This window comes from Motacilla alba, chromosome 4 (assembly GCF_015832195.1).
Source record: "Motacilla alba alba isolate MOTALB_02 chromosome 4, Motacilla_alba_V1.0_pri, whole genome shotgun sequence".
In the NCBI taxonomy this organism is placed as follows: domain Eukaryota; kingdom Metazoa; phylum Chordata; class Aves; order Passeriformes; family Motacillidae; genus Motacilla; species Motacilla alba.
Window position 1 is genome coordinate 49,494,604 of NC_052019.1, and position 12,078 is coordinate 49,506,681.

General features: G+C 38.4%; 1 protein-coding gene and 1 long non-coding RNA gene across 8 annotated transcripts in view; one reads left to right on the forward strand and one right to left on the reverse strand.

Annotated features, from left to right (window-relative positions):
• RAP1GDS1 (Rap1 GTPase-GDP dissociation stimulator 1) overlaps positions 1 to 12,078 on the reverse strand; it is a 90,663-nt gene that overhangs the window by 38,407 nt on the left and 40,178 nt on the right. For 3 of the 7 annotated variants that reach the window (XM_038135547.1, XM_038135548.1, XM_038135552.1), the window contains exons 3-4: positions 5,078 to 5,200; positions 4 to 129 (exon numbers count right to left, since the gene is read on the reverse strand). In XM_038135547.1, the coding sequence (XP_037991475.1) occupies positions 4 to 129; positions 5,078 to 5,200 (249 nt within the window). Of the gene's footprint in view, positions 1 to 3; positions 130 to 5,016; positions 5,201 to 12,078 lie in introns of those variants that run through there. The other 4 variants (XM_038135551.1, XM_038135549.1, XM_038135553.1 and 1 more) reach the window with 3 other exon arrangements.
• On the forward strand, positions 2,772 to 10,591 carry LOC119700426. The gene is made up of 2 exons (XR_005256763.1): positions 2,772 to 4,403; positions 6,245 to 10,591. It is a non-coding gene; the product is annotated as an uncharacterized LOC119700426 (long non-coding RNA).

Consider the following 12,078-nt stretch of genomic DNA (forward strand, 5'->3'; position numbering starts at 1 on the left):
CACGGCTATCGTAGCATATATTGCCCAGGGCACGTCCTGTTTGAAGCAATACTTCCTGGTCTTTGCAGTTTAACAGCTGCACCAAGGGAGGGATCAACCCAGCATCCACACAGGGGTTCCGCATGAATTCTGCAAATAAAGCAAAGCCTCTTAACGCCAGGCCAGCTATTCCCAACTTCATCAATTCCAGTAACACTGGCCTGGCAACTGGGCCTTTTGTGTGCCTTAAACACATGCACAGACAAAATGTAAATTCTCATGCAAGTTTCTAGAAAATAAGCCCAAGTCAGGATTTGGCCTTAATTCTTTCCATTATTTGCTAATTTAGAGGGAATTAAGGGCATTAATTGACTTCCATGGAAACTAATTTAACATAGCTCAAACTAAGCATATTTTTAGCATCACAAAAAAGTGCTGCAAAGAACAGCGAATTCACAACAAATTCAACATAAACTAACTAGAATTTCTAAATATCACAAAAGATGACTTAAAACTAGTATTCCAGAGCAGCATTTTTTACTCTCTACTGCCTTAATTAGAATTCCAGAAAAGCTTTTGCTTTAAGAGAATTTAAAAAAAAAAGGAAAAAAAAAGCTCAGTAACAGGCTTTTATTTGGAAGCTGAACAAAAGAACAGAAAAAGAGAATGAGAAGTACAAGAGTTTATTTGAGCCCAAAGGCCTGTAGCTTTCCACAATCTAACTGATGCCCACCATGGGAGGAAAGGTAGAGGACCCATCCACTGGGAAGCTCTCTGCCCTTCCTTCCTGCTATAACACAGAGAACCAAGAATTATTTTACATCTGTGCAAGTCATAGAGAACTATCCTGGTGTCAGAGACATAAAGAGCAGTTCTACAGAAGAGATACAGCTAGGCAGGCACTGTGCTGCACATTTTAAAAAGGTGGTTTATAGAAGGAACCACTTAATAACACCAGTGTTATTTCACAGAGCACCCTTTAGAGATGTAGGATTGTAGGGAAAATGATCAATATGTTTTTGATCGGTTCTGAACTGCAAATTATCACAGAATCACAGAGTGGGTAAGATTGGAAGGGACTGCAATGGCTCATCTGGTCCAACCTTCCTGCTTAAGCAGGGTTATCCTAGAGCACAGAGCATAGGATTGCATCCAGATGGTTCTTGGATATCTGCAGTGAAATAGACACCACAATCCCTCTGGGCAATCTGTTGCAGTGCTTGGTCACCCGTACAATAAAGAAGTTCTTCCTCATACATTGGGGAGGTCCCCTCTCTGTCAGCTCTTCTCAAGGCTGAACAGACCAGCTCCCTCAGCCTTTCCTTGTAACAGATGCTCCAGTTCCCTCTCACCCTTGTAGCTTCTGCTAGACCTGCTCCAGGAGCTCCACATCTCTCGTGTACAGAGGAGCCCAACACTGGATACTAATCAGGATGCAGCCTCACCAGGGCTGAGTAGAGGGGCAAGTTATGTCTCTTCCTGATCCTAAACAATATTGGATCTTTCAGAGTCAGTTAACCTTTGTGTTACTTAATCATTTATGAGAGAATGAACCAGGGTGTATAATCCCCCTAAAAACAGATGAGAAATTTTTTCTGATTCTGGATCAACAGAATTCCTCATGCCAGTAACTCAAAGATTTCATACAATGCTTGAAGTATGAGTACATCTTCTCAAATACTCCATTTGTTGCACCTATTACAATGTTCCTTGATGTTTTGGTAGCTACAAAATCTAGTCTCTTTTGTACTTGATCCTGCAGTGTTATTTTAGCTAAAGAATTGTCAGAGGTAAGCAATTATCATGTGATGTTATAATGCTGATATATCAACACACAGTTCAGAAGAAGCAGCAATATCTGTACACTTGCACAGGTCCAAGAAGAGACAGATGTGAGCCCAATTAACCCACCTTCCCAAGGTACTGTAACATTTTAGAACTGTGGCTAGATGTATAGTGTGACAGGTGGTGGTAGTATCCATTGTAATGAACATAACAAATATCAGATACATCTGGTCTTTAAAACTGGTCTTACCATGTCCTTGTAACATTAAGTATATTTCTTTATTGCCCGCTTTCAACTTCATTGCAATGTTTATTTATTAGATGTATTTAGTTTCTTCCTCTGTCTTCTCTGCCCCCTCAGCCTCTTCCTTTCAATTGTCTGTTAAAACTTCCCTGTTCCTCAGCTATCCCTGCATCACTTTCCTTTACACCCACTAACTTTCCATAGTCTCTACATCATCAAAATCAGGTGGATTTTTTTGTCCTAGTCTGTATCAGGAAATGAAACTTGTTCTCTCCCAAAAGACTGAGAGGTCTCAGTCTGTTCTGCTGTTTGTTTAGGTTCTTCCTCACTTGGTGAAAAGGAGTAAGAAACCCTTCCTCCAACCTCCCTCCATCTGGAGTGAGCGGAAGCTTTTACAGCAACAAAATCATTGGTCAGTTGCTGAGCAAACTTGTATTTATCAAGGTCATGTAAGAGCAAGAAGTAAAAGAAATGGTGCCATATGTATCAAAATAGATCTGTGAAACAAGAACAAAGATGTGGTAACTACAACTACTTTTGCAGCTGATATTACACAGAAGTAATAGAAGAACAAGAAAGCAATTGAGAAGAGAGTCTTTAAAAGCTTTCCACTAAACTGGGAGAGAAATGAAGCAGATCCTTTGAAGGAAACAGTGAAGAATCACTTAAGGAGTTAGGAGAAGAACCACTGAGGACAGAGTAACAAAAACCAAAAGAAGGAAAAATTTTGAAAGTGAAATGTAATTGTGTTGTAGTATTACAGACTGAAGATGATGTTCTCTTATTCCTGCACCTGGCAAAGAAGACAAGACAAAAAACCTTGGAAGAGGGTTTAAAAGGTCTACAGTGGAGAGAGAAACTCCATGTGACAAGTTCATCTGAGCCTTCAGGATGCTCACAATTGAAAGGTAAACAGCTGTAGCTGGAAAGACATGAGTGACTAAAGTGAGTTTTGTATGTTTGGGTGTTTAAAATAGGAGAAAAAAATATGAGCTCAAGCTGGGAGGAGGAAGAGTCATGTGAGCAGAGGAGGCGAAACAGCAAGAGCATGAAGAGGTGAAAAGATGAATCATGACAAATCTGCCAAGGCAAATAGAGAGATTTGATGTGATCAGATGGGTGTGCATATGATCAGATGAGGGGAATGTAAGAGGAAAACAAGAAGTGCAGAAGGAAAAGATGATCTTGTATCAGTAACACCCAAAATCACATTCTCTGCTCCAAGTTCTGCCAGTACTGCATGGCATAACCACTCAGGGAATGGGGTTTAGTGCCTACTAGCCACTGGATGTTGATAACACAAATTTCTCGAAGTGCCCTGAAGTTTGTTGAAAACAGATACTATATAAGCATTAAACTCTTGTATTTTTGTGCAATAAAACAAAGAAAACAACAGAATTCAAATGAGATATTTCCTCCTATCCTGCTTAAGCAACTATTTCAACGGAGTTAGAATCCAATGAGAAATACCCAGATGATATCAGTCTTGAAAGCACTGGGACCTTAAATAATTTCTGAATACCTTCACTTTAATCTTGGCTGACAGAGGTCCCAGTTACACCTGCTAATGACTCTAAGGAAAAGACAAAAGCTGTTTTGTATGACGAACCAGGTAAAATGCCAGCTTTTCTGAGAGTGTACATAAAAAAAAAAAAGCTGTCAGGAAAAAGGACACATTAGAAACTATTCAGACATTTCATGTGTGATTTCAGATACTGGCTAAAATGCTCTGTAAGGGAATCTTTGAAGAAACAATACATTGATTTTATCATGAACATTGATTTTATTATTTTCCCTTCTCGGGTAGGAGCTAAAAGGACCAACTGTGAGGACACATGGTTCTAAAAAGACTTATTACTAATTCACTAAGTACAGAAAAAAACCCATTATATATTTGCCTAAATCTCTATCATTCTGAAACATTTCTAAATTTAAATTTCTATGTATACATATTTTATTGCCTCTTTAGCTAACTAATTTTACCACTTAAAAACTAAACATATCTCTCTTCTCATTTGTGTTGTTTCTGAATAACCATATATAACTCTGTCTTAAAACCAGTAAACTGGGTGGAGATCACCATGGGGTATCAGTAAGAAACTGTAGTTAGTGATTGTTCAGAAAAGGTGGAAATGGAATGTGAAAGAGTCAACAGAAATGTAGCCATTTCCGTGAAGAGGCATTGGCATGAGTTTACAAAGGGAGAGGGATGAGGCTTCCAGGACATGAGTTGAGTAACGTTCTACTTTTCTCTCTCTGGGCTGTGGGGAAGGAGAGTCCAAAATGGAATCTGTGCCTCTTCATCTGTGACAACAGCAAGTCCAGGAGTGAGAAAAGTCAGCCACAACTGTCCTCTACCTTCATCACAGAATCTGCCCATAGTGTCTGCTTGCAGGTATGAGGCGATTCTTCTGGGCTCAAGATACACAGGTATTGGGTGAGCTTTAAGATAATCCTTTTTAAGAAAAACTTAAATAGTTTTTTGATTACCTCTGATGTTATATTATATAGTGTATGTATATAATACATACCAAAATGGAGCTGATTCTTATTTGGGACTTTGGACTCTTACTCTAACACATATAATCCTCTTTAGGTAGGACTAACTGGTTTCAATGTGATATCAAAGACTCATAATGGTTATAATCGTAGGACAAATCTCAGACCAAAAAAATTATCTACTATCCCTTAACCACCTGTATAGATGCTACTGCTATAACTATGGGCTGTATGCATAACTGGCTGCACACATTGTGCATGTCTCTTTTTCTACATGCTTTTCATATAAAAATACATTTCATCAGTGGTCGGCTATTTCTGTCAAATAAATTACATTACTGTCTTAAAAACTAAACAGAATGAAAGCAAGAGAAATTCCAGCAGCCAACTACTGTTCCGACTGCATTAAAATATACAGAAAAAAATTAGACAAAACAAAAAGAGTGAAGGGGAGGGACATGAAAGATGTCTAATCTATAAAATGAAAACATAAATGAAGTAAAACATACTGACAAGTGAGGTGAAAAACTGAAGATGTTCCAGCAGAAAAGTTCTTGTAGAAAACCTCACCATTTCTGGCTACTTCTGCTATGATGTTAGCTACTTTTGCTGTGCAGGAAGATTGTGGCGTCAACAGACTCGCGAACACCTGAAGAACTCCACTTTTCTGGATTTTTTCACTTGTCTCCATATCTGAAAAACACATCACACAAAAATGACTTGTGGATCAAATTGCTTTGAGGAAGAACAGAAAGAAAGGCAGAAGGGAAGTCTTCTCAAATAAGTAATTATTTCCCATATAAGAGGCTGTTAGTTCAGTTTCCATACTGATTTTATCTGATGTACTCACAGAACTTAATACTTTGCCATTTCTAATCAATTGACCTTTATAAGGTGACTGCTATGTAAGTACATGCAGATACATACTCATGCTTACATGGGGAAAATACTGGAGAGACTGTAAGAGTAAAGGTCATAAAGTGATATGCAGCAGGTAAAGGTATTATGTAAAAGTCAAGGAATGAGACTTTGAAGAGATGAATTATTGGAAATGTTCAAGGAATGATGGGAAAAGTTCTTACAGTTTAGGGTACAGCTTAATGCAGTGTAGGAACCAGAAATGGAGAAGAGGGAGAGATAAGATGATCCTGGTTGTAGACTCCTATTACACTCACTAAAATATCTTCTATGTTACTCTGTTACTGAACGGCTCCAGTATAGACTCAGTAGAAGGGAAAGGGAAAAACACTGATTTCCTGCAGTAGATACCAAAGATTTGTGACAAAAGCTTTCCCCTTTCTGTATGTAGTGAGAGGAATTGTGCAGCTGCTCTCTAACAGTGGCCCACCTAACATTGCTGGCCAACAGCAATGCTCTGTAACAAACTGAAAACCAACTTCGATTCAACTGCAGTTAAAGACAAGCTACTGGATGCTATGACATATTTTGCTAACACTTTTAAAAATGGCCTATTTGAGATGAATATTAGTGTGACGCACAGTACAACTAGATGGCATCTATCATTTTAGAAAGCAGCATGACTTCTTAAGCCTTTTGTAAGGGAAGTCATTTGCATTCTTCAGAGTTTACTGTGAGATGCTCCAATTGATGACTTTTGCAAAGCAAAACATATCCATCTGAATGCAGTTTGCAACCAGTCTTTGGCTGTGCTTTACCTGTAACTTGATAACATACCACCCTCTCTCTTCTCTTCTTCCTTCCTTTCCTCCCTCTCAGGGCTGCAATTGAATTTGATTTGTGGCCACCCCAGGACCACTCTGCTGCCTCCAAGGGTGGGAGAGATCCACTCAAGCTGCCCCTGAACAGAAGCCAGCACAAGCCTGGCAGAGGTGACTCCTATAGGTTTTGTGGCTCGCACAAAGTATGTACGTGCTTCAGTGTCTGAGAGTTGGTTATGTCTACATGACAGAAAACAGACTGAAAACAGAGAACTTCAAGTCTGGACTGCAGTTACGCCTCCCATTTCTGTATATAATTCCAATTTGGGATGTTGGTGTTTGGCTAGGACCACTCAGCTACAGTATGTCAGCGATGACATCTGATACAAACAGATTTAGGCATCAGCAAAGAGTAATCTCAGCATCTCATGCATAATATAAGTGCTAATTATTATTAACCTGTTTGCAATCTAGTTAACTGCAATTTTTGAAATACACTGAAAAAAACCTCTCAGAAGATATAATGTAGAGAAGCTTATGGCTTATTTGAAAGCTTTTAAAAACTCTGACATATAGCATATACTTAGTAGCAATATTTTCCAATGGATATAGGCATGCAAAATGAAAGTCTGAATTTAGAGAAAATCATATAAGGACTAAGGACTAGTCCAGACATCTTAGATGTCTGTTAAGGAAGAGCTTCTTTCTCCCTTAAGTTTAAAACTCGAAGTACAGAATTCAAAATGCAAAATATGGATATGTGTGAATGTGTATTAGTAGGCAGGAGACATTAATGCATTTTATCCTGTCACGCTGCTGAGATATACAGTATCCAGTCCTATTTTTTTTGGTCTGTAGTTTGATGGACTCATTACTGTGCAAAGCATAAATTACATAAATAGAATTAAATATATCCTGCAAGAAGTGGGAAAATAAAATTAAATGCTTCTCCAGGCAAGTTGTGTGCAGCAGATACACCCTGATTTATTTTATTAAGAAAAGCAAGTGAGCACCATAAAAGCACAGTGCTAACAGACCTCTCAGAAACTGGGAAATCAGTTACCTGGGTTCACACAGATGAAAACTGACCAGTGACTTATTCCTACTCTGAAGCAGTAGAGGAGGCACACCTGCATATACTCACTCATCCCTTCAAACCAAAATCCCATATTTCTTGTTAGTCAGTTGGGTATCAATGTCAAACTTTTGCTAGTCATAAAAGAGGGAAGACAGATTAATTAGACTAGCAGTGAGTGCAGAACACTCCACCTCTACCCTGGGTGAGTGCTCAAGCATCATTATTTTGAGGAAAAGCACATTACTCTGGCATCAGGCAGAAGAATTACTACTATCAGCCCACAGTGCTCTCCGAGGCATTTTTGCCAGGAATTGCCTTAGGTGTAAAAAATGCTACAGGGCGCTTTAGTTTGTCTACTCCAAGTCTAAGTAAGCACTGCTCTTCCTCTGCAGAACACATACAATTTACACTTGGTGTAATATACAAATTAATTCAGTTTCAAAATAGAGAGATGACAGTATGACACTAAATCTTTGCAAGTAGTTTATAGTAGATCCTCCATATAAGGCATCTTAAGAGAATGTGCCAGGAAAATTACTCTTCCATCCTCATGTACATTACTCTGTTTAGTATCTGCAAAAAAATCCATTTTTTCCAGGCATTCTGTGTTCATCATATTAAAGTTCTAATAAAGAAGCTGGGGAAAAAAGGAATGTGCTGCAATATACAAATTAATTTCTCAAGTCACATGTTATTAGCAGATATTTTTGTTACAGGAAACCAATCTTTCTGGAGTTTTGAAATGCTTAAACAAGGATGGGTATTTTAATTGGAACAAGATGTCTTATTTATAAACCTAAAATTGCCTTGTTAAATATAGCATTTTTGCTCAGTATTTTTTATATTCTTTTAAAGGAGGAAGACTTAACTGGCAAATAACGCACAGGGCTGCCCTGTGAAGTCTAAACAAAGATCTTCAACCACCCTTTGCTTGTCTGCTGAGCCAACTGTACACTCAGTTCAGGTACTAAGTGTTAAAATGCATGTCTGTAGAAGAGAATACCAAGCTGGAGGTCTTGAAGACGATTTCAGCACAGCTGTAGGTATATAAGCATTTCTTATAGTACCCAAATGGGACAATTGCTTCACTTACAAAACATGAGCCAACAGTCTTGTGTGTAACTCTCCTTTGTGCTCAGCTTCACACAACACCTGTCCTGTACAAATACATGAAACATCCAGGGACACGGGAACAAAAATGAAGGGAAGTGTGTGCGGTGTTATTCTTTGGAGCGGATAGTAGATTGTCATGTTTATGTAGCAAGTATTTTCACTATGATTGTAAAAACCATCAGTTGTTTTTGATTCTGCAGAACCTGAGACTGGGAGACCACACATCAATGCTGCCACATGGCTGGTACCCCTATCACTGCCTGGCTCTAGGAGAAATAAGGCAGCTTTGCTGAGAATTAGAAACTGCTAGTGGCTTCAGCATAGGCAACCCTCAACTCTTGCCATTATTTTTTCTCTTCAGAGGCTGGAGAAAGCCCACCTGGCTTCCTGTCTCTTTGTGTGTATGCACTAAAGAGGTATTATTTATTAAGGATATCAATCTTCTGCATGCTAGTTTCATTCTGGGCTTCCTAGTAAATTATTAGAGGGTAAACTATTTTGGAAACATATTTCAGCTCTCATCTTTTAAATTGCTATCTCAATTGTAGTTGGAGCATGTAATGCGAAAAAAATTCTCCAGGAGCAAGAAAGACCTAGGCAAATCTCTACCACATATTCTCCTCCTGTGTTTCTATACTGGCCAAAAAGGAAATCACAGCCAACAATCCTTTAGCAGAACTGCATCCCCTTTAAAATCCATTAAATTGTGCCTGAAAGAAACCTAGAAATGTAGATAGCCTGACATTAGGGTGCCACACCTCATAATCCTTTTGCTATCTGTGATGTATCTGTGATTTCAAATGCTTTTTTTAAAGGCTGATTTTCAGTCTGCTTACACCAGCCCACACCTAGAGCTGTCCCGTCTCAAAGCAAAGAAACTGTAGGACTGTAATAATGCTGCATTAAAAGCAGCCCTTTTGCACACAGTCTAACACAGCATAATTGGAGGGGAAAACCCTCTAAGGTTAAGCCTGCTGCTTTAGATGCCTCCTTGTATCACTCGATATCAAGACAAAGGGTATGTTAGATCACGTAGTGTCAAAATCTTATTGATGTCACAGCTAAGTGATTAAAATGTCAATATGCTTGCTTTTTGTGGTTTTTGCAGAGCCTGAAGTCAGAATAGTTAAGGGTGTGGGCAGGAAAATCTTTAATGCCACAGATCAGAGCTGAAGAGCTGAGCACCATGGCTATCAGACTGGTTAATTAAGTAGCAGAAATCATAGGAAAAAATCTAATGTGTTTCAAATTAAAATTCTACACTCTTTTCCCTCTCAGCTCTCTTTCCTCTGAAATTTCACTTCCCTCTATTCACTCTTCTCTCCTCTCTGTATTATTTTGTACACCTTCAAGTGAAATAAAAGGCAGAAAGGGGGAAGGGAAAGGCAAGCATGTCTCTCAGTCATGCCTTGCTAGCAGAAGAAAGCTGTAGACTCACCATTCCTTATCCCCTATGAACAGTGAGTCTAAGTTACACTTTTATTAGTAACCCATACAGTCATGGTGGCTAGCACTGCAATAATTCCCATGTTGTGGAGCTTCACACCACAGAATTATGAATAAACAGCTTCGTGAGGGTCCTCTTTAAGCAAACTGTGTTTGCCATGTAGTCTTTTGAAAAATGCAAGTCTTTCTAGCTGCAAAGATGTTTTATAAGCCTACTGGAACTACTGCAGAAATTTACCTTGGCTTGATAATGTTCCTCCTACATGTACTCTCATCAGAAAGAGAAAGATGAACACATGAATAAATAATCATGAACCACATATATCATAAAAGGAACCTTCCATCTGCTCTTTCAGAAGGCAGAAGGGAAGAAAATGAAGGGAACAAGGGATATCTTTTGATCTGGCACATGTTCCTAACCACGACAGTAAGAAGGTTCATGTGACCAAGCGTAAGCACTGATGCTCTCTCCATATACAGCCTCCCTCAAGAAACATTGTCCCCCTCTCCACAGCCTCCCATTTTATTTTTCAAACCACTAAATGAAGATTTTAGTCTGGCTACAAAAGCATAAAAAGTGAATTGTAAAGAAGCTCAGAAAAACAAATGATATGCTCTCATAAAACAAAGAATGCACCTCTGATAAGAAGGTTTTGCTTAACAAACCTTAACCAAAGAATCTGTTCCAATTATCAATTAAACAGGGAAAAAGGAATATAATAATAATAATAATAATAATAATAATAATAATAATAATAATAATAATAATAACAACAATAATAATAATAAATGTATTAAAATAACTGTAGAAATTTGATTTCTTTTTGGCATGCTCCTCCTCACATGGGGAAATCCCCAAAATCTGCCTGTTCACTTATCCTTGAAATTAGACACCTATTAGGCAAGGAGGGAGGATTCTCCCTTAGCTGTACAAATGTTTCCATCATGGTGTTTGCTCTGTTTTGTCTCTGTCAGCAGCTACAGGGCAACTTCACTTCCTATTTTTAACGAAGAAAGAGACAGTACACAGATGTTTGTAATTAAAATCTCAGCTCTAACAAGGAAGGAAGGACAGATGGAGAGACAGATTTATCAATCAACTAGCTGCATGAGTCCCGATGATTAAATTCTCCAAAAGCCACATCCAAAGGATAAAAGTGAATTTCAGGATGAGATTCTACCCGTTGAATAGCCTGTTGTAGGTACCAATGAAGTAAAAAATATGTGACATCTTTGCCTTCAATGAAGAGAAATGCACATATACGTCCATTAATAGGTCACAGCACAAGGCAGAATATTAGAGTTAGGCAGCTTGGCACCCCTGAGCTCCTGAACTGCATCCAGTATCAAGCCCTGGCATGTAGCTGGTAGATTTATCCGAGCTGTTCCCCCTTTCTGACTCACCCTCTCCAGGATGTAACCACTTCAGTAGCAAGGCTGCTGAAAGAGTTTGATGTCAGTGCCTCAGCTGCCAAGTTTGTTGTCTGGCATCTTAGTACAAATGTCATACACTCACATCTTCATGTTTTGTATTTGGCTTCTGTGGACATTTTCCCCTGCCTCCTCTCTTACTTGTACTGACTGAACATAGTACAGGTCCCAGGGTAAAGGGTATTCTCATGCTTTAGCTCTTCAAAATGTATAACAAATTCTGGTCCTATGGAGTAAAATCCTTTCTCCAAATTTGATTTAGTTTATTACCATCAAATCAAATTTGAAAGCTGATTGTTTTATATGCAGGAAATGTTTCAGGTTCCTTTTAAGCAATCTCTTAAGAGTGCTCTTAAGTGAGCTGAAATGCCTGCTGTGAAATTCCGCCCTTTGCTTATTGAAAGAGTACATCCAGACATACAGGAATTTTTTAATCTGCTGGTATTTTTAGTGAGCTGTGCTTAAAGAGTAGCTTAAAGAAAACCTAATCTTAAAAAGATCACATTTTTAAATTATAAGGGACTGGGGCAAAGCTAAGAATGAATCTGCAGATCTGAAATTGTGAATTACATGATCTCTAAATATAATTTTTTTTTTGTAAAAGGTAGGCGTTTTCCTCTGCATTTTTGAAATGCAATATAGAAGCAGAAGAAAAGGCCTGCCTTTTGAAAATGCAATACAGAGGCAATCTAAAAAAAAAGATGTGTCAATTCTATTATCTGGAACTGCTATTCACTGATGCTTTCTGCAAAGAAAAAAAATATAATAGTTAATCTTTATTTGGCACATTGTGTATTCAATGAATAGCACTTGGAATTTAACAC